General features: G+C 45.9%; 1 protein-coding gene across 1 annotated transcript in view; it reads left to right on the top strand.

Moving 5' to 3' along the window:
• P3H2 (prolyl 3-hydroxylase 2) overlaps positions 1 to 22,500 on the top strand; it is an 87,890-nt gene that overhangs the window by 57,222 nt on the left and 8,168 nt on the right. Inside the window, exons 2-10 of the mRNA XM_087933683.1 lie at positions 2,716 to 2,862; positions 3,964 to 4,153; positions 8,753 to 8,884; positions 14,279 to 14,421; positions 15,811 to 15,900; positions 17,723 to 17,763; positions 19,399 to 19,493; positions 21,420 to 21,547; positions 22,046 to 22,141. Coding sequence (XP_087789809.1) covers positions 2,716 to 2,862; positions 3,964 to 4,153; positions 8,753 to 8,884; positions 14,279 to 14,421; positions 15,811 to 15,900; positions 17,723 to 17,763; positions 19,399 to 19,493; positions 21,420 to 21,547; positions 22,046 to 22,141 — 1,062 coding nt within the window. The remainder of the gene's footprint in view (positions 1 to 2,715; positions 2,863 to 3,963; positions 4,154 to 8,752; positions 8,885 to 14,278; positions 14,422 to 15,810; positions 15,901 to 17,722; positions 17,764 to 19,398; positions 19,494 to 21,419; positions 21,548 to 22,045; positions 22,142 to 22,500) is intronic.

Below are 22,500 nucleotides of genomic sequence, written 5' to 3'. Positions count from 1 at the left end.
TTTTACTACTTAACAGAATAACAGAGTTGGAAGGGAGATCATCTAGTCCAACCCAGCGCCCAAGCCGGAGATTCCTTACCATTTCAGACAAAATGGCTGTCCAGTCTCTTCTTAAAAACCTCCAGTGATGAAGCACCCACCACTTCTGGTGGCAAGCAGTTCCACTGGTAAATTATCCTCACTGTTCGGAAGTTTCTCCTTAGTTCCAGGTTGCTTCTCTCCTGGATGGGTTTCCATCTGTTGCTTTTTGTCCTGCCTTGGAGAATAGCTTGACTCCCTCTTCTTTGGGTCAGCCCCTCAAATATTGGAAGATGCTATCATGTCCCCTCAAGTCCTTCTTTTCACTAGAGTAGGCATATCCAATTCCAACAATTGATCACTGTATATGTTTTAGAGTCTCCAGTCTCCTAATCCTCTTTGTTGCTCTTCCCTGCACTCTTTCCAGTCTCAACATTGCTTTTTATCTCGTGGCATGATAGCATGGCCAAAATAATAATAATAATAATAATAATAATAATAATAATAATAATAATAATAATAAGAAGAAGAAGAAGAAGAAGAAGAAGAAGAAGAAGAAGAAGAAGAAGAAGAAGAAGAAGAAGAGGAGGAGGAGGAGGAGGAGGAGGAGGAGGAGGAGGAGGAGGAGGAGGAGGAGGAGGAGGAGGAGGAGGAAAAGAAGAAGAAGAAGAAGAAAAAAAGGAAGAAGAAGAAGAAGAAGAAGAAGAAGAAGAAGAAGAAGAAGAAGAAGAAGAAGAAGAAGAAGAAGAAGAAGAAGAAGAAGAAGTTGTTAATCCATAGAACTAGACAAATGGCAGAAACTGTGGGAGAGGAACTACAAATTAACAATGTCAACTGCATACAAAGAAAATTTGTATAAGACGTTTTATAGATGGAATTTTGCACCGCCAAGACAGGCAAAGATGTTTTGAGATAAATCAGCTAAAAGCTGGAAATGCCATCAGACCCCTGGATCATATCACCATGTCGGGTGGTCTTGCATAGAAGCCAAAAGATATTGGACAAAAATACGCACCTGGTTGGCAAAGTTGACACAGCAACGTATTGATTTAAAACCTGAAATATTTCTGTTGGGGATTATACCTGAAACTTATACTAAAGAGAAGGCAGACGTAATTATTCATGTATTTAACTGCAGCTGGAATTGTATTTGCACAAAACTGGAACGGTGAAGGGATCCCAACAGATGAGAATGCGATCAGGAAAATATTAGAATGTGCAGAAATGAACAGGCTAACCCTTGGGATTAAAGAAAAGGAACAAACTGAAAAATAGGATGTGGGAATTATTTTTATCAGTGGCTGGAGAATAAATATGGAAGTTAGAAATTAAAGAAGATTAGCAAAAAAAAACCAGTAAGCATGTGAATAAGAATTAAATATGCTAAGATGGGGATGGTCATAATAATTAGATATATTATGTATAGAAATATAAAATAAGAATAGAGTATTAATACTATAGTAATGAATATGTATTAACTGTAATATTAGGTTATACAATTAATTGCTATTATGTAATATAATTATATTAGCGATTAGGAAATGGATGCGCAAAAAAAAAAGTGGTAAACCAACCGGTGCACTGTTTGTAAATTTATGAAGGATGATGTTTTTATATTTTATGTTGTATGTCTATGTTGTTTCGTTGTTAAAATAAAAAACTTTTTTAAAATAAAAAAATAGAGTATTAATCCTGTAGTAATGAATATGTATTAACTGTAATTGTTATTGCACAAGGTATTTGCACCCAAACTGTTTAAATGGAATTTATCTCGTGGCGACCCAAAACCAGGTGCAGAATTCCAGGTGTGGCCTTAGTAAGGCATTTATAAAGTGGTAGTAACACTTCATGTTATCTTGACGCTTCCCCTTCTATCAATGCAGCCCTGAGTCTCTTTTTCTGTGGAGATTCTCTGTCATCCAAGTCACGGTTGTCATAAAAGTGTTTTTTTCAGGAAGCAACTGGACTTTCAGGTTTTCCTTTGAAGACGTTTCGCTTCTCCTCCAAGAAGCTTCTTCGGCTCTGACCGGATGGAGGGAAACTGAAGGGTTGATCCTCCTTGCAGACAAATCTGATCATTTGCATCCTTTTTAGAGGGTCGTTGAGGCCACTTGGAGGTTTATCTGTGTCCTCAGGGTGCTTTTTTTCAGGAGGCAACTGAACTTTCGGGTTTTCCTTTGAAGACGTTTCGCTTCTCCTCCAAGAAGCTTCTTCAGCTCTGACCGGATGGAGGGAAACTGAAGGGTTGATCCTCCTTGCAGACAAAGCTGGTCCTTTGCATCCTTTTTAGAGGGTCGTTGAGGCCACTTGGAGGTTCGTCCGTGTCCTCGGGGCCACCCGACTGGTTGAAATGGGTGTGGAGCCTTCTTGGAGCCGCGTTGTGGACTCCACGCCCGTTTGTACCCCTCAGGTGACTCTGAGGACCCAGACAGATCTCCAAGGGCAGTCCGGTCTCTTATTGACAGCTTCCAGGGATGGAGCTCGTAGCCAAAAAGATGGAGATTGGATCCTCTTCACTTGTTTGAATGGCCCAAGGAGCTTCTCTTTCGTGCCTCTCTGCTCTCTCCTTGGAGGCCGAGTCTTTCCCGGATGCCTTTGGGGTGTTTTGGGCTGTTCGATGATGCTTTGATAAAGTGATTGTGGGTATTTAAGTAACCGCCGTGCCCCCCCACTTCCGTTCCTTCCTCTGTCTCCTAGCTGAACGAGCTGGACAAGGCGGCCGACGCGGCCCACACCTTCTTTGCGGCCAACCCAGAACACCTGGAGATGCAGCAGGACCTGGACAATGACAAGGCCCTCTCCGAGAAGGTGCACCTGGTGGACCGAGAGGCCCAGCCGCACATGGTAAAGATGGCCTCGGGGTGTGTGTGTGTGTGTGTGTGTGAATGAGGGAGAGTGTGAGTGAGAGACAGAGGGAGGGAGGGAGGGAGGGAGGGAGGGAGGAAAGAGAGAGGGAGACAGAAAGAAAGAAAGAAAGAAAGAAAGAAAGAAAGAAAGAAAGAAAGAAAGAAAGAAAGAAAGAAAGAAAGAAAGGGGGGGAGGGAGAGAGAGAGAGAAAGAAAGAAAGAAAGGAAGGAAGGAAGGAAGGAAGGAAGGAAGGAAGGAAGGAAGGAAGGAAGGAAGGAAGGAAGGAAGGAAATGGAGGAAGAAAGAGGGAGGAGGGAAGGAAGGAAAGATAGAGAAAAGGAAAGAAAGAAACAGGGAGGAAGGGAGGAGAGAGAGAGAAAGAAAGGAAAGAAAGAGAAAGAAAGAAAGAAAGAAGAAAGAAAGAAGAAAGAGGAAAGAGAAAGAAAAAGGAAAGAAAGAAAGAAAGAAAGAAAGAAAGAAAGAAAGAAAGAAAGAAAGAAAGAAAGAAAGGTGGAGGGAGGAAGAGAGGGAAGGAGGGAGGAAATAAGGAAGGAAGGAGAGGAAGAAAGGGAAGAAGGAGGGAAGGAAGGAAGGAAAGAGAGAAAGAAAGAAAAAGAAAGAGAGAGGAAGGAAGGTTAGCTCAGACGTCAGAGAGGGAAGAATGACCATTGCAGTCGACCCAGGGTCCCGTGAATTTCAGCCACCGTCTCATACTTATGGCGGTCACAGCGATCGCCTTTTCTGACCTTCCCAGCCAAGCTTCCAACGAGCAAAGTCAATGCGGGGGAAGCCGGACTCACTGAATGACGGCATGATTCGCTTAACAACCGTGGCAAACAAGATGATGAAATGGGAGCTGGCTGGCTCAACCACCGCCTGGTTTTGTGGTGGAGATCCTGGTGCCCACTGCGGTTGCCAGTCGGGGGATGGGGGGGACCAACGGCACAGCTACGGAGTTCCTCCCCACGTCCACCTAGACCCCCCAGGCTGGAAGGGCTCCTTGAGGTCATCCAGCCCACCCTCTACTCAACGAAGGTACTCAGGGCAGGTGTCCCCTCCTCAACCACGTGTCTTGGTGTGCCTTCTGGTCTCTTGCAGGAGAATTATCTGTCCGGAATCCGGCATTACGACCGAGGGGAATACGACTTGACCATCGACCTCCTGGAACGGGCCCTGAAGGACTACGAGGCTGCGGACACCGAGTGCCGGATCCTGTGCGAAGGTCCTCAGAAGTTTGAGGAATACGAGTACCTGGATTACAAGGCCTTCCTCTATGAGGCCATAGCAGGTAAGCCCAGCAGCGGAAGGAGATCAAGGCCCCCTCCCCACCCCTTGCCTGGTCCAAGAGGGCTTCTCCCCACTTCTCTTAGGAGGCCAAAACATACAAAGAACGGCTGCAGAAACTGGGTATGTCCAGTTTAAGGAAGAGAAGGAATAGGGGGACACGATAGCATCTTCCAATATTTGAGGGCTGCCCCAAAGAAGGGGGGTCAGGCTATTCTCCAAAGCGAAAGAAAGAAAGAAAGAAAGAAAGAAAGAAAGAAAGAAAGAAAGAAAGAAGGAAGGAAGGAAGGAAGGAAGGAAGGAAGGAAGGAAGGAAGGAAGGAAGGAAGGAAGGAAAGAAAGAAAGAAAGAAAGAAAGAAAGAAAGAAAGAAAGAAAGAAAGAAAGAAAGAAAGAAATCTGAGCAAACTAGGGATGGACAGAAGACAAGTCTAGTTTGATGAAAAGAAGGACCAGGGGAGACAGGAGAGCATCTCCCAGTATTTGAGGGGCTGCCCCAGAGAAGAGGGAATCAAGCTATTCTCCAAAGCGAAAGAAAGAAAGAAAGAAAGAAAGAAAGAAAGAAAGAAAGAAAGAAAGAAAGAAAGAAAGAAAGAAAGAAAGAAAGAAAGAAAGAAAGAAAAGAAAGATCTGAGCAAACAAGGGATGGACAAAAGACATGTCTACTTTGATGAAAAGAAGGACCAGGGGAGACAGGAGAGCATCTTCCAGTATTTGAGGGGCTGCCCCAAAGAAGAGGGAGTCAAGCTATTCTCCAAAGTGAAAGAAAGAAAGAAAGAAAGAAAGAAAGAAAGAAAGAAAGAAAGAAAGAAAGAAAGAAAGAAAGAAAGAAAATCTGAGCAAACCACGGATGGACAGAAGACATGTCTAGCTTGATGAAAAGAAGGACCAGGGAGACAGGAGAGCATCTTCCAATATTTGAGGGGCTGCCCCAGAGAAGAGGGAGTCAAGCTATTCTCCAAAGAGAAAGAAAGAAAGAAAGAAAGAAAGAAAGAAAGAAAGAAAGAAAGAAAGAAAGAAAGAAAGAAAGAAAGAAAGAAAGAAAGAAAGAATGAATCTGAGCAAACTACGGATGGACAGAAGACATGTCTAGCTTGATGAAAAGAAGGACCAGGGGAGACAGGAGAGCATCTTCCAATATTTGAGGGGCTGCCCCAGAGAAGAGGGAGTCAAGCTATTCTCCAAAGAGAAAGAAAGAAAGAAAGAAAGAAAGAAAGAAAGAAAGAAAGAAAGAAAGAAAGAAAGAAAGAAAGAAAGAAAGAAAGAAAGAAAGAAAGAAAGAATGAATCTGAGCAAACTATGGATGGACAGAAGACATGTCTAGTTTGACGAAAAGAAGGACCAGGGGAGACAGCAGAACATCTCCCAGTATTTGGGGGGCCACCACGGATGGTAGAGGGAGTTTCTTAGAACTAAGGAGAGAAATTTCCTGAAAGTGAAAACAATTCCTCATTGGAACAAATTGCCTCCAGAAGTTGTGAATCCTCCAACACTGGAGGTTTTTCAGAAGATGTTGGATAACCATTTGTCTGGAATGGGTTTCCTGCCTAAGCAGGGGGCTGGACTAGAAGACCTCCAAGGACCCTTCCAACTCTTTGATTTTGTTATTCCTGTTTACAGGAAGTCCTCGACTTAAGAACAGTCCATTTAGTAACCGAACTTACAATGGCACTCAAAAAAGTGACTTATGACCGTTTTTCACACTGATGACCATTGCATTGAAGACCCAGGGCCACCCCTTCCTCATCCTAGGGCACACAGGGAGGAACGGAGAAGGGAGCAATGTGGGTTATGGGGGAGGAAAGGGCCCTGATCCCCTTCATTGGCTGCAGCTGGGAAGACTGTTTAAAAGGGCAAACCGCGCATGGCAAAGTTGCTGGAAGCAAAGCGTGAAATTATTCTGGTTTGTCACGTCTTATCTGGGTTCTGGCATCCTCCCAAATGTGTGTTATTATCTTTTGAAGTCTTCAATCCCTTATCCTGCCCTGTCTCATTAATTGCCGCAGTTTGTGTTGGTTTTTATTTATAATTTATATGTACTCTGGGCTCAACTGAATTTCTTCCCTTTAAAAACTGTTTTGGGGATAGTTTTCTCTCCAGCCGATGATAACTGGACACTGGAGGCCAAGTTGGAGCCATTCAAGGGACTTTACCTGCTTTTGTGACTTGGTTGCTTTTGTGCCACGCCCCGTTGGGTCATCACACAGCATCTTGGGAAGGGAGCTGGGTAGGATCACGTGACAAAGCTCCCCCCTCCATGGAAAATTCCCCACCAGCTTCCAAACAAGCAGACAAAAGGAAAATGATTCAGCTAACTAACGCTCTAATCGCCGGCATAGTAAAAGGGGTGTGAAACCTGGGTGTTGATTCACGGAACAATCGTTTTGCTTACAGGGCAAATCCTGCTCCCAATTGAGTCATAAGTCAAGGACCCTCTGACTCACCTGCTCTCTTGACTCCCAAGGGGGCAGGCAGGCAAGAACGGGCCTCAACGGCTTGCACACACACACACGCACGCACACACCCGAGCAGATTCACCGGGGACTGCGTGTTCCTAGCGCCTGGCGTTATGTAACACATCGCAATGTAGCCTTCGACACAATAGACTGTGCGGACAAAGAGCCCGAAGGACACAACAGCCTCCCAGACCTTCCCCCCCACCCTCCGCCCTCTGCAGATGCCAGGCAGCAGCGTCCTTTCCAAAGCGGAGCATAGAACAACTACGCAGCCGGACAACCAGACACAAGGACCGTTTCCCCCCTCCGAATGCCGTCCTTCTGCTAAACAACTCGTTCCCACAACACCGTCACCTTATTTACTAAGTCTGTATTACTATTCGCATCCTTCCTACTACCTGTCTCCTTTTCTCCTGAGGGCTATGACTGTGTTGCTTGTATCTTTACGATTTATATTGTTTTATTTAGTTTCCAAGTATGATTTGATTGCTTTATTTAGTATCCTATGACTTATCACTAAGTGTTGTATCTTACATTTCTTGACGAATGTATTTTTTTATATACACTTGAGAGCTTATGCACCGAAGACAAATTCCTGGTGTGTCCAATCACACTTGGCCAATAAAAGAATTCTATATTCTACTCTACTCTACTCGATCCTTTATTCCAATATTTCTGTTCTGTTCTTGTTCCATTCTGCTCCATCCCATCCCACCCATCCTATCCCTCATTCCAATTTCTATTCTATTCTATTCTATTCTATTCTATTCTATTCTATTCTATTCTATTCTATTCTAGTTTCTGTTCTATTCTATTTTCTATTCTATTCTATACTAGTTTCTGTTCTATTCTATTCTATTCTAGTTTCTGTTCTATTCTATTCTATTCTATTCTATTCTATTCTATTCTATTCTATTCCATTCCATTCCATTCCATTCCATTCCATTCCATTCTATTCTACTTTCTGTTCTATTCTATTCTATTCTATTCTATTCTAGTTTCTGTTCTATTCTGTTTTCTATTCTATTTTATTCTATTCCATTCTATTCTAGTTTCTGTTCTATTCATTTTATTCTATTCTATTCTATTCTATTCTATTCTATTCTATTCTATTCCTATTCTATAACTCAGAGCTTCCTAAATTATCATTCAGATGTGGTTTTATGTTTTCCCATGGAAGGAGGTCTCACTCTGGAAGGCCATCCTTGGAATATGGCATCCAGTTTTGGTCACCATGATATAAAGAGGAAAAAAAAACAGATTAACAGAGTTGGATGGGACCTCGTAGGCCATCTAGCCCAACCCCTCCACGCCCAAGCAGGAGACCCTACACCATTTCTGACAGATAGCAGTCCGGTCTCTTCTTGAAACCTTCCAGGGATGAATCTCCAACAACTTCCGAAGGCAATTTCTGTTCCATGGGTTGATTGTTCTCCCTGTCAGGAAAAGATAGATAGATAGATAGATAGATAGATAGATAGATAGATAGATAGATATAGGGATAGAGGTAGAGGTAGAGGTAGAGGTAGAGGTAGAAGTAGAGATAGAAGAGTAGAGTAGAGTAGATATTGGATGAAGGATAGGACAGGATAGGACAGGACAGGATAGAATAGGATAGGATAGGATAGGATAGATTGGAAGGGACCTTGTAGGTCATCTAATCTAACCCCCTGCTTAGGCAGGAAACCCTATAGTCTAAGGAAGAGATGGACCAGGGGTGATACAGCATCTTCCAATATTGGAGGGGCTGCCCCAAAGAAGAGGCAGTCAAGCTATTCTCCAAAGCCCCAGAAGGCAGGACAAGAAACCACAGATGGAAAGTAACCAAAGAGAGAAGCAACCTAGAACTATGGAGAAATGTAGTTGGCGGTGTGAACAATGAACCAGTGGAAACAATTTGCCTCCGGAAGTTGTGGGCGTTCCATTAACTGGAAATTTTTTAAGAAGAGATCGGACAACTCAGTCAAATGATCGGGATGCTGTCAGTTCTCCTGCTTAATCAGGGGATTGGACTAGATGACCTCCAAGGTCCCTTCCAACTCCGTAATTCTATACGGGGTCTTATGAAGCTCAGTCGCCTTACATGAAATGAATTGTCGCCTGTCCTGCTCCAACACTTGCGTTTTCTCCCTTGCTGCTTCCTTGCAGACCATAGCATGCAAGTCCTACTGTGTCAACATGAGTGCGTGCGGCAACTCGCCACACGGCCTGGACGACTCTCACCCATTGACAACTTCCTGCCCCTGCACTACGACTTCTTGCAGTTTGCTTACTTCAGAGGTAGGTCCAGCTCACCTGAGTTCCTCGGCTGCACACCGATCAGAGTTGTGTTGTCACCCAAAAGCTAAACCAGACACAAGTCTACAAACCCAAGAAAAAGCCCTTCTGGGTCAAGCCAAGCCCGCTATAGTCCAGTATTGTGTTTGTCCTAGAGGAGGACCAAGAATGGAGTCATTTTTATTTCTTGGCTAGTGGGATTTGGAGGCAGCTGACCCCCAACCTGGAGGTAATATGGGGTCTTGAGGACCAGGAGACCTCAAAAGACCTTTCATCCATCAATTTATTCCCTCTTTTTTAGAAGCCAGACCATTTAGTGCCCTTCATGCATCTTCTGGAGATGTTATCATATTCTTTGACAAGTGGGATTTGGAGGCATTTGACCCTCCAACCTGGAGGTAATATGGGGTCTTGAGGACCAGGAGACCTCAAAAGACCTTTCATCCATTAATATATCCCCTTTTTTAGAAGCCAGATCATTTAGTGCCCTTCATGCATCTTCTGGAGGTGTTATCATATTCTTTGACAAGTGGGATTTGGAGGCAGTTGACCCCCAACCTGGAGATAATATGGGGTTTTGAGGACCAGGAGACCTCAAAAGACCTTTCACCCATCAATATATCCCCCCTTTTTAGAAGCCAGATCATTTGGTGTCCCTGATGCATCTTCTGGAGATGTTACCCTATTTCTTGACAAGTGGGATTTGGAGGCAGTTGACTTCCAACCTGGAGATAATATGGGGTCTTGAGGACCAGGAGACCTCAAAAGACCTTTCACCCATCAATATATCCCGTTTTTTAGAAGCCAGACCAATCAGTGCCCCAATGTATCTTGTGAAGATGAGGTTAGTAACAAGGTTGTAAAGCAAATCTGGCTTCCCCACTGACTTTGCTTCTCAGAAGGTTGCAAAACGGGATCACGTGACCCCTGGACATTGAAACCGTCCTAAGTACATGCCAGTTGCCCAGCGTCTGAATTTTGATCATGTGACCACGGGGATGCTGCAACGGTCGTTAGTGTGAAAACTGGTCATAGGACACTTTTTTCTTCAGCGGTGACGCAACTTCGAACGGTCACTAAACGAATGGCTGTAAATTGAGAACTACCTGTGTCAGGCTCAGGGAAACACTGAATGTCCTGGGTTCAAGACCCTTCAACCCAGAGCTCAGGTTAGGCGGCCTCACCTTTTGTCCGACACAGATGCCTGTTTTGGGGGGGGGGGGCTTGTCTGCTGGAAACAGCTGGTTTTCCAAAACAGCTGGATTTGTCAATCTTGGTCTTGCAAGAACTTGGTGTGGGTTTTTTTTGGAAGGGGAAACCCAAAAACACATCCACAACATCCAAAACACTCAAGGTTGTGTTTCTAAGTAAACAAGTCCTTTGTCCTGCCTGCCAAGGCTGGTGGGCAGAAGAGGGCAAAAGGTGACCCTAAAAAACCAGATGGCAAGCAAAACAAACCCCACTGCGCTTTTCTAGGGAGGGAGGGGAGAAGGCTGTCTGTCAACACTGAGAAAGAGGGGAGGAAGGAAGGAAGGAAGGAAGGAAGGAAGGGAGGAAAGGAAGGAAGGAAGGAAGGAAGGAAGGAAGGAAGGAAGGAAGGAAGGAAGGAAGGGAGGGAAGGAAAGAAAGAAAGAAAGAAAGAAAGAAAGAAAGAAAGAAAGAAAGAAAGAAAGAAAGAAAGAAAGAAAGAAAGAATTTATTTTTAATTTATTTTATTTTTATCTTTCTTTCTTTCTTTCTTTCTTTCTTTCTTTCTTTCAAGAAAGAAAGATAAAAATAAAAGAAAGAAGGGAAGGGAGGAAGAGAGGGAGGAAGGGAGGGAGGGAGGGCATAAAAGGGGGAGAGAGGGAGGGAGGAAGGAAAGGTATAAAAGAAGTGAGGAAGGGAAGAAGGAAATATAAAAGAAAGGAGAGAGGGAGGGAAAATGTAAAGGAAGGAAGGGTATAAAAGAAAGAAGAGGGGGAGGTATAAAAAAAGAAGGGAGGGAGGAAGGAAAGGTATAAAAGAAACAAGGAGGGAAGAAGGAAGGAAGGAAAAATATAAAAGAAAGGAGGAAGGGAGGGAGGGAAAATATAAAGGAAGGAAGGGAGGAAGGGTATAAAAGAAAGAAGGAAGGTAGGGAAGAGGGAAGGAAAAATATAAAGGAAGGAAGGGAGGGAGGGAGGAAGAAAGGAAACCACATGCATATTTTAAATAAACATCTATAAAATAATTAAACTCCATTCTGCACTTAAACAGAAAAGAGAAATCGAAGACAAGATTGGGTATCTCCACTCTTCTTTCACAACCTGAAACATTTTAAGACCTGTGGAGTTGAATTCTGGAAAAAAAATGCCCCCTCGGCTTCCCCCTGTTCATTTAGCGACAGTTTGAAGTGAGAATGACAGCGTGGAAAAAGTGGCTTAGGACCGTTTTTCACACTTATGACCATTGCAGCATCTCCCGTGGTCACACGATCGATCCCCTTTTGCAACTTTCTATCAAACCAAATCAACAGGGAACCCAGATTCGCTCAACAGTCATCTTACTAACTCAATGACTGCAGTGATCCACTTAGCAACGGTGGCCAGGAAGCTCATAGAGTGGGGCAAAGCTCGGTTTCACAACTGTCTCACTTAGCAACAGGAATTTGGGGCTCAATGGTCATTGTAAATCGAGGACTACCTGAAGAAGACACAACAAGCGGTTGTGGCGGAGAACAGCTGGAAGGAAACGGATGCATGGAAGAACCTCTGGGGGGAACTGAGCATGCTCAGAAATTACAAGGAGCAGGAATATAGGAGTTAAATTAAGTGCAGGAATATCGGAGTTAAATTAAGTGCAAGAATATTGGAGTTAAATTAAGTGCAGGAATATGGAGTAATTTCGGAAATGAGTTAAATTAAGTGCGGAATATCGGAGTTAAATTAAGTGCAGGAATATGGAGTTAAATTAAGTGCAGGAATATCAGGAGTTAAATTAAGTGCAGGCTGGAATATCGAGTTAAATTGTGGAAGTCAAATTAAGTGCGGAATATCGAGTTAAATTAAGTGCAGGAATATCGGAGTTAAATTAAGTGCCGGAATATCGGAGTTAAATTAAGTGCAGGAATATGGAGTTAAATTAAGTGCAGGAATATCAGAGTTAAATTAAGTGCGAATATCGGAGTTAAATTAAGTGCAGGCGGAGTTAAATTAAGTGGAATATCGGAGTTAAATTATGCGAATATGAGTTAAATAAGTGCAGGAATATCGGAGTTAAATTAAGTGCCGGAATATCGGAGTTAAATTAAGTGCAGGAATATCGGAGTTAAATTAAGTGCAGGAATATCGGAGTTAAATTAAGTGCAGGAATATAGGAGTTAAATTAAGTGCAGGAATATAGGAGTTAAATTAAGTGCCGGAATATCGGAGTTAAATTAAGTGCAGGAATATCGGAGTTAAATTAAGTGCAGGAATATAGGAGTTAAATTAAGTGCCGGAATATCGGAGTTAAATTAAGTGCAGGAATATTGGAGTTAAATTAAGTGCAGGAATATCGGAGTTAAATTAAGTGCAGGAATATAGGAGTTAAATTAAGTGCAGGAATATCGGAGTTAAATTAAGTGCAGGAATATGGAGTTAAATTAAGTGCCGGAATATGGAGTTAAATTAAGTGCCGGAATATCGGAGTTAAATTAAGTGCCGGAATATCGGAGTTAAATTAAGTGCGGAATATGAGTTAAATTAAGTGCAGGAATATGGAGTTAAATTGGGAGTGCAGGAATATAGGAGTTAAATTAAGTGCCGGAATATCGGAGTTAAATTAAGTGGAATATGAGATATATAGAGTTAAATTAAGTGCGGAATAGGAGGAATATCGGAGTTAAATTAAGTGCGGAATATGGAGTTAAATTAAGTGCTGGAATATAGGAGTTAAATTAAGTGCGGGAATATCGGAGTTAAATTAATGCGGAATATGCCATAGGAGTTAAATTAAGTGCGGAATATCAGAGTTAAATTAAGTGCAGGAATATCGGAGTTAAATTAAGTGCAGGAATATGGAGTTAAATTAAGTGCGGAATATCAGGAGTTAAATTAAGTGGCCGGAATATCGGAGTTAAATTAAGTGCAGGAATATCGGAGTTAAATTAAGTGCCGGAATATCGGAGTTAAATTAAGTGCCGGAATATCGGAGTTAAATTAAGTGCAGGAATATCGGCGTTAAATTAAATGCAGGAATATCGGAGTTAAATTAAGTGCCGGAATATCGGAGTTAAATTAAGTGCAGGAATATAGGAGTCGAGCTAAAAAGAGTATGTTTAACACTTTAAAGCAAATAAGAGGTAATGGTTAAATAAAATGTTTATTATTTTTAAATTTATCTTCTTTTTCTCTTCTTTCTCCACTACAACAAAGATAAAATTAAGTTCAGAACAGGGTTGGAAATTAGAGAAGGGGAATAATGGAATATATGAAATGGAATTTGAATGATAGTTAAAATGGTGATTAGTATAAAAATGATACATTGAAATATTGATTAATTACTAGTAGAGCTACAAGATCTTGTTGAATGTTTTGAATATGATTACTGATGTTTTATTTGTGGTAAAAGGAGGGATATATTTGATAAATGAAATATCCCATTAAAAACAACTATTAGGGAATATTCTTGGGAACTGTAGTGACATAACTGAAAGTTAGAACTGGGATGGAATTGGAGAGAGGGAAAATAATGGAATACACTTCCTTAATAATAAGATGATGCAAGAAAAAGAAAGGAAACTAGAATTTGAATGAGGGGGATATTAAGCATATTTGAATAACATGAGGGTTAGCGTAAAAGAACTAATACAATGAAATATTGAATACATAAATGAATAGAAGACCATAATGGAATATAAGGAGGTGTATTAATGCTAGAATGAAATAAGATTGTAAAACAAAAAAAAAGAGCTCACATGATTATTAACATGCTATTAGATATAAAAGGAAGATATTTGAATGTAAGGATTGGTATGCAAATCAGATATGGAAATACTGAAAATTAAACAGTGGAAAAATTTGGAAAGAATAAATTGAGGTCGGAATATTAGAAGCATATGAGTTTATTAAAGTTAAATATATTAAGTATTATATGAATTGTATTAAAATGTAAAACACCCAACTGTCGTATTATCCACACATTGATATGTATGTAAAATAAAAATAAAAAAGTTTATTACCCCCCCAAAAAGAAATTACAGGGTGGAGGGGGCGCACTTCATAAAGTGGGGTGCAGGTCACCTGTCCTTACTTTTGGCGGCCATTGTCTGTCTCCCCCAGGTTGTGGGAATTTCTCATTTGCGTCCGTTGAGATTCAGCTAGCCAGGATGCAGCCAAACTGAAGACAAACCATGAATTGTGGTTTGTTTTGTTTTCCCCCCCTTCCTCCTCACAGTGGGCGATTACATCCGAGCGTTGGAGTGCACCAGGACGTATCTCCTCTTCCATCCAAAGGATGAAGATGTCCTGGAGAACGAGGATTATTACAAGAGCCTCTTGGAAGGTTCTGTTGACCTGGAGGCCGTCCAACCCAGAGAGGTAAGCGGCTGGGACGTGGGATGCTTGGATGTAACTTCGAGGGTCCTTGGCCTTCAACAAGCCATCTTCTGCAGGGCTTACATCGAGGTCGCGCTGATAGAAGAGGATGTTTGTAGATCAGGGTTGAGTTGTCAGGTCCTCGGATCTCTCTGACCCAGCTAGGGAACTGCCAGGGTTCCGGCGATTGCCCCAATTCAATCATGAGCCTCGAGCCCAGCTTCAAAAGAATTCAAAAGATTTATTGGGAGCAACATGTCCGGCATTAGCCACCATGAAGCCAACTCTGGCCTACGTAATTTACAGTCCCCTGTGACCCTGTTTCCCCCCCCCACTCCCCCCTGAGTGTGTCATAAATCAGATTCTCCAACCGAAACACAGTTCACGGGTGTCATCAATCACGTTCTCCAAGGAAGGATTTTCCCAGGCAGAAGATCCGGCAGCCTAGCTACAATCTTTGTAAGATAAGCGTTGGAATATACTTCTGGTTTTAAACTGCCGCACTGCTCCTTCAGATTTCCCCCCCACCCTTGTTTATGGAGGAAGGAGAAAGAGGAGGAGGAGGAGGAGGAGGGGGAGGAGGAGGAGGAGGAGGAAGATGAGGAGGAGGATGGGGAGGAGGAGGGGGAGGAGGAGGAGGAGGAAGACGAGGAGGGAGGAGGAGGAAGATGAGGAGGAGGGGAGGAAGAGAGGGAGGAGGAGGAGGGGGGAGGAGGAGGAGGAGGAAGACGAGGGGAGGAGGAGGAAGAGGAGGAGGGGAGGAGGAGGAAGAGGAAGACAAGGAGGAGGGGAGGAGGAAGAGGAGGAGGGGGGAGGAGGAGGAAGATGAGGGGAGGAGGAGGAAGACAAGGAGGGGGAGGAGGGGGGAGGAGGAGGAGGAGGAGGGGAGGAGGAGGAAGATGAGGAGGGGAGGAGGAGAAAGAGGAGGAGGAGGAGGAGGAGGAGGGGGAAAAGAACTATGAGGTCCTTGGTGCCCCATGACCCAACTAGGTAACATCATCAATGCTGGAAGGGAGAGGAGTTATATTGTATATAAACAGAGAGCAAATTCCCTCTTCCCTTCCAGCACTGATGTTGTTACCTAGCTGGGTCATGAAACGTCTGAAAACCACCCAGCTTAGAGGGCACCAGGGACCCCTGAGATCACGGTGGAGAATACAGCTTGTCCTTGACTTAACATCCACAACTTGGTTTCTCTCTTTTATATATATATTATATATATAAATATATATAAATATATATATAATATATATATAAAAGAGAGAAACCAAGTTGTGGATATTAAGTCAAGGACAAGCTGTATTCTCCACCGTGATCTCAGGGGTCCCTGGTGCCCTCTAAGCTGGTGGTTTATATATATATATATATATATATATATATTTTTTTTTTCAGGAAGCTGTGACCTTCCTCCGAAGACACCAGTTGGAAGCAGATTTGCTGGCGGCTGGAGCAAGCATCCTGGGTTTCTTGTACACAGAACCGGTGAGAATGCGCTCCTGGAATCCCAGAGGGGCAGAGGGAGCCAGGAATCAGGGTTTAGTCTCGGCCAAACCCAGCCTCGCTTGGAGGAACAGATTCAGCCACCAATGCTGGTGAAAATCTTCTGAATCCAGGCTTAGCAAAGACGTCTTGGACTTTTAAGATTGTGTGGACTTCTACTCTCCGGGGGAACTTGGGGAGCCCATCCTGGGTAAAGAGGTGATGGGGCAAGCGCCACAGGCCTGCATTCACACAACCCGCTAAGCTCTGGGTCTCCAAGACTTGTGGACTTCAACTCGCCTTCATCTCTTAAGATCCCTCCCTCTGATCTCTCTCCCTTTTGACCGAATTCCCTTCAATTCTGGGAGGGGAAGGCCAGGAGTCTTAAAGGGGGGGCGGGGGTCCAAGGTTGGAGACCCCGGCCCTAAGCTCAGCTAGGAGGGGGGACTTGGCCGCCTTAGGGTTCCCTGGCTAGATGCTCCCTCTCTTCAGAGCTTATACGGACCAGGGGTTTGGCGTGCAGGTGGCGCACGGTTTAAGCATATACGGGTTGTGTGTGTAATGTAGCTTTTGCGTGGGTTTAAGGTGGGCTTGTGGTTCGGTGGGAATTCGTGCGTGAATGTTGCTACTGAATCTTGGGGTACAGTTGCAGGGAGACCGTTTTTTGGGGAGAGTTCTTGGGAGGGGACGAGTGGGGGCCTTGTGGGGTGGGATCCTTCGTCCCTTCCCTGCCTTCATCTTCCTCCCCTCCTTCCCTCCCTCCCTCCTTCCTCTCATTCCAATTTCCTTCCTTCTTTCCTTCCTTCCCTCCCTTCCTCCCTCCCTCCTGCCTTCCTCTCATTCCAATTTCCTTCTTCCTCTCCTTTTCCTCCCTTCCTTCCATCCTACCTTCCCTCCCTCCCTCCTTCCTTCCTCTCATTCCAACTTCCTTCCTTTCGTCCATCCTTCCCTCCCTCCCTCCTTCCTTTCTCTCATTCCAATTTCCTTCCTTCCTTTTTTCCTTCCTTCCTTCATTTTTTCCTTCCTTCCTGCCTGCCTGCCTTCCTTCCTCTCATTCCAATTTCCTTCCTTCCTCTCCTTTTCCTTCCTTCCATCCTTTCTTCCTTCCCTCCCTCCCTCCTCCCCTCCTTCTTTCCTCTTTCCAATTTCCTTCCTTCCTTTTTTCCTTCCTTCCTTCCTGCCTGCCTTCCTCTCATTCCAATTTCCTTCCTTCCTCTCCTTTTCCTTCCTTCCATCCTTTCTTCCTTCCTTTCCCCATCCTCCCTTCCTTCCTCTTTCCAATTTCCTTTTTTCCTTCCTTCCTTCCTTCCTGCCTGCCTGCCTGCCTACCTGCCTTCCTGTTATTCCAATTTCTTTCCTTTCTCTCCTTTTCCTTCCTTCCTTCCTTCCTTCCTTCCTTCCTTCTCCTTCCATCTTCTTTCTTTCTTTCTTTCTTTCTTTCTTTCTTTCTTTCTTTCTTTTCTTTCTTTCTTTCTTTCTTTCTTTCTTTCTTTCTTTCTTTCTTTCTTTCTTTCTTTCTTTCTTTCTCTTTCTCTCTTTCTCTCTCCCATCTTTCTTTCTTTCTTTCTTTCTTTCTTTCTTTCTTTCTTCTTTCTTTCTCTTCTCTCTTTCTCTCTCCCATCTTTCTTTCTTTCTTTCTTTCTTCTTTCTTTCTCTTTCTCTCTTTCTCTCTCCCATCTTTCTTTCTTTCTTTCTTTCTTTCTTTCTTTCTTTCTTTCTTTCTTTCTTTCTTTCTCTTTCTCTCTCTCCCTCCCCCTCCCTCCCTCTCTCCTTCTTTCTCTCTTTCTCTCTCCCACCTTAACCAACCAGCCTTTCCTTCTTTCAGAACTACTGGAGCACCTCTGGGTCTCGGCAGGACAGACACGGGTAAGAAATCAAAACCGGCATCACCTGAAAACAATTCGGGGTCTTGCGGGACGGGGTGTGGGGGGTGGGGAGAGAGAACCATGGGTGAATATTGGAAAGGGAATCAGGGGACCCTGCATGGGGAGCCCCCTCCCCACCCCCCCAAGCTCCAGATGATAATAACCCCATCACGGAAGCCCCTCCCCTGCTTAGATGGCCACGCCCCCCTTCCCCCCCCCCCGATCCGTGAGATAAAACGATCTCCAAATTCATCCTCTCTCTTTCTCTTCTCCTTCATTTCATCTCATTGAAGTAAAAACGTTCCTCGCGCACTGGAGGAGGAGGAGAGTGTTTTTTTTGGTGGGGGGCAAGGGTGTGCCATGGCCCCATCCCTAAGGACCCTCCTCCTGAGGCACCCCAAAGCTTAACTCCTCCTCCTTCTTCTTGGTCCAACGATGGGGTCCTTCTTAGAGCAAACCAGACGGTCCTTCTTTCTACCAGCTACAGTCAAGAACGGGTTAAATATCCACGGACGGAGCTTCTCCACCCTTCAGGTCACAGTTGTCACAGGGGGGCTTTTATTTTTATTTTTTTTGTAACCCAAGAGGCAGCTTTCTGGGCTTTCTGGGTTTTTTTTTGCCTCCCTTGGAAGACCTTTCGCTTCTCCTCCAAGGAGCTTCTTCAGTTCTGACTGGAGGGTGGGGAAGAGAAGGATTTATACTCCTGCAGAAAAGCTGGTCATTTGCATCCTTTTGAGAGGGACGTTGAGGCCGCTTGGAGGTCTCTCTGTGTCCTCGGGGTCACCTGAGGGGTGCAAATGGGTTCCTGCAGCCTGCGATTTTTGCCCTCCCCCTCTGGAAATCCGTGCCTGCTCCCACCCCATTCGAAGGGGGTCCATCCCAAATGGAATTGCTAAAAATCTGCAGAGATTCGCCGTCATTCCAGGTTCCAGTTGTCCACCAAAGGTGTTTTTTTTTTGTTGTTTTATTTTCCAAGGAGGTAACTGGACTTTCTGGGGGTTTTTTTGTTTTTTTTCTTTTGAAGACATTTCACTTCTCACCCAAGAAGCTTCTTCAGTTCTGACTGGAGGGTGGGGAAGAGAAGGATTTATAGTCCTGCAGAAAAGCTGGTCATTTGCATCCTTTTGAGAGGGACGTTGAGGCCGCTTGGAGGTTTACCTGCGTGCTCTGAGTCACCTGAGTGGTGCCAATGGGTGTGGACCTGCTGAAAGGACCTTCTCGTAGACTGGAGGTAGATGAGGTCGGTGAGGCTCTATCCCCACTGGCACAAACTCAGGTGACCCTGAGGACACAGAGGAACCTCCAAGTGGCCTCAGCGACCGTCTCAAAGGACGCAAATGAAGGAAGCCAGATTCACTTGACAACCGTGGGACTCATTGAAGGACTGCATGGATTCGCTGAACGGCAATAGCGGGAAAGGTCGTCAAATGGGGCCAAACCCACTTAACATGTGTCTCACTTAGCAACCTGAGCGTCGAGCTCCATGGTGGTCGTAAGTTGTAACCTTCCGCCTGAAATTGATGGGTTGACACGTTGGCTTGTTCGGTCAACACTCAGTTGAGCTTCGGGACTCTTCAGTTGGGTGTTCAGCCTGTTGTGGGAACCCAACCAGCGGCTCCTGGTTTCTCTTCTGCAGGGATCCTTCCGAGTTGCAGGACCACCAAGCCCATGAGGCTGGGGATGCCCCTCCTGAGCCGGAATTGTCCAAAGTGGGGCACCCCCTGCGGGAAGGTAAGGCTTCCTGGACATTAAGGGCTCTGGAGGCTAAATCGTACCAAGAATGGTTGCAGGAATTGGGTCTCTCTTAGTGCAGGGTTCTCCAAATTGGGCCGTTTTAAGGTTTGTAGACTCCAACTCCCAGAATTCCTCACCCCCCCAATGGCTAGGGAATTCTGGGAGTTGAAGTCCATAAGTCTTCAAGTGACCATGTTTAGAGAGCCTCTTGTTTTAAGGGGCTCATGACCCAACTAGGGAACATCATCAGTGCTAGAAGGGAGAAGGGTTCATGGAGAAGAGGGAGGAGGAGGAGGAGGAGGAGGAGGAGAGGAGAGTAGAGGAGGAGGAGGAGGAGGAGGAGGAGGAGGGAGGAGGAGGAGGAGGAGGAGGAGGAGGAAGAAGGAGGAGGAGGAGGAGGAGGAGAAGAAGAGGAAGAAGGAGGAGAAGAGGAAGAAGGAGGAGGAGGAGGGAGAAGAAGAGGAGGAGGAGGAGGAGGAGGAGGAGGAGGAGGAGGAGGAGGAGGAGGAGGGAGGAGGAGGAGGAGAGGAAGAAGGAAGGAGGAGGAGGAGGAGAAGAAGAGGAAGAAGGAGAAGAGGAAGAAGGAGGAGGAGGAGGAGGAGAAGAGGAGAAGGAGGAGGAGGAGGAGGAGGAGAGGAAGGAGGAGGAGGAGGAGGAGGAGGAAGGAGGAAGAAGGAGGAGGAGGAGGAGGAGGAGGAGGAGGAGGAGGAGGAGAGGAAAGGGATTGTGGGCTCCTGGGTGATCTCTGAGCTGGCTGGTTTTCTTGCAGACCTTTCATGACCCAACTAGGTAACCTCATCAGTGCTGGAAGGGAGAGGGGTCTGCTGAGAAGAGGGAGAGGAGGAGGAGGAGGAGGAGGAGAACTGAGGGCTTCCTGGTCTTCTCTGCACTTGGTGGTTTTCTTGCAGACCTTTCATGACCCAACCAGGGAACGTCCTCAGAGCTTTGGGGGAGGGGGAGGTCTGGCTTTAGTCCTCCTCCCTCGGATGAGCGGATTCACTTCGCCTTCTCTTGGGTGGTGACCCTCAGGATACCTGGGGGGCGGGGGCGGGAGAAGAGGTGGCTCTTCCTGCTGCTGGAAAAATGGGAAAGCCGTGGGAAGGGGGAGGGGAGGGGGAGGGGGAGGGGGTGGGAGGGGCTGTTCCCGTGTGAAATCCCACCCTTGAAATCCCACCCAGACTGAGGAGAAGGGTGGGCAGGGCCAGGCCAGGAGCCCCTCCCTGGTCAGAGAAGGGGAGGATGGGCTGGGGCTGCCCTTGGGCCAACTTGAGCCTGGCCTGGCTCCGGACTCGGCTCTTTCCAATGTCTGGATCTGCTACAATGAGTCTTTCTTTCTTTCTTTCTTTCTTTCTTTCTTTCTTTCTTTCTTTCTTTCTTTCTTTCTTTCTTTCCTCTTCTTCCTTCCTTCCTTCACTCCTCACTCTCTCCCTCCCCTTCCTTTCTCCCTTTCCCTCCTCCCTTCCCTCCCCCTCTCCCCCCTCCCTCCCTCTATTCCTTCTTTCCTCCCTCCCCCTCCTTTCCTGCCTTCCTTTCCCTCCCTCCTTCCCTCTCTCTCTCCCTTCTTTCCTCCCTCCCTCCCTCTTTTCCTCCCTCCTTTCCTCCCTCCCTCCCCCCTCTTTCCTTCATTCCTTTCCCTCCCTCCCTCCCTTCTTTCCCTCTTTCCTTCTTTCTTTTCCTCCCTTCCCTCCCCTCTCTCCCCCTCCCTCCCTCTATTCCTTCTTTCTTCCCTCCCCTCCTTTCCTGTCTTCCTTTTCCCTCCCTTCCTTCCTCTCTCCTCCCTCCTTTCCTCCCTCCCTCCCCCTCTTTCCTTCATTCCTTTCCCTCCCTCCCTCCCTTCTTTCCCTCTTTCCTTCTTTCTTTCCTCCCTCCCTCTTCCTCCCTCCTCCTTTCCTTCTTTCCCTCCTTCCTTCCTTTCCTCTTCAGGGGGCCCCCTTCTGTTCAACGAAGTCCAGTTGGTCCACAACTCCCAGCAGCTGAACGGGACGCAGCGGGTCCTCCTGGACAACGTCATCTCGCCAAGCGAGTGCCAGGAGCTGGGACGGATTGCCCAGGTGAGTCCCTGCCGAAGCCGGGGAGACCCGGAGAAGGTCCCCAAGGGTTGCCTGTCCCCCCCCCACTCTGGGAGCAGACCTCACCAGGAAGCCCCTTGGAGACCGACAAGCCCTTCAAGGGGTCACCCTGAAGGAGATGCCCTCCACGGGGATCAATGGTTGTCCAGTCTCTTCTTAAAAACCTTCCAGGGATGGAGCCCTCACAACTTCTGGTGGCCAGCAGTCCCACTGGCTAATGGTCTTCATTGTCAGGAAACGCCTCCTTAGTTCCAGGTTGCTTCTGTCCTGGATGAGTTTTCCTCCGTTGCTTCTTCTCCTGCCTTCTTTGGTGCTTTGGAGAAGAGCTGGACTCCCTCTTCTCCTTTGGGGCCGCTCCTCGGGTATTGGAAGACCGCTTATCCTGTCCTTCTCTCCGTTAGAGTAGACCTACCCGGTTCCTTCAACCGTCCTTCACCCGTTTTAGCCTCCAGAGCCCCAACCATTGCTCTTCTCCCGCAGGACATCCTCCTGGCTGGTGATGGTTACAGGGGGAAGACCTCTCCTCACACCCCCAACGAGAAGTTTGAAGGAGCCACCATCCTCAATGCTCTGAAGGTAAGAAGGTTGTTCCTCCTGTGGGGTGAGAACACCTGGGGACCTCCAGGGATGCTCTAGACCCACCCAGCCCACCAGCAGGTCCTGGGTGGAGCAGCCTCTCTCTTCCCGCTTGGCCTTCGCCCTCTCGGGCAGGGCAGGTCAAGACATGGAGGCGGCACTGAGCCCAGAAAGGTCCTTTATAGGTACGGTCGTCCTCCATTTGCAACAGTCCGTTTAGCGACCGTTCAAAGTTGCAACAGCCCTGCAAAACTCTGACCTATGAGCTGTTTGGTTTTTTTTTCACACTTCTGACCGCTGCGGCATCCGCCATGGTCATAGGATCCAAAACTGGGGTTGTAATTCGAGGGTGGGAAAGG

This window comes from Pseudonaja textilis, chromosome 4, assembly GCF_049901715.1.
Source record: "Pseudonaja textilis isolate UNSWEBS1 chromosome 4, rPseTex1.2, whole genome shotgun sequence".
Taxonomy (NCBI): Eukaryota; Metazoa; Chordata; class Lepidosauria; order Squamata; family Elapidae; genus Pseudonaja; species Pseudonaja textilis.
The sequence above is the reverse complement of the archived record's forward strand: the minus strand, read 5'-3'. Positions and strand labels throughout refer to the sequence as shown.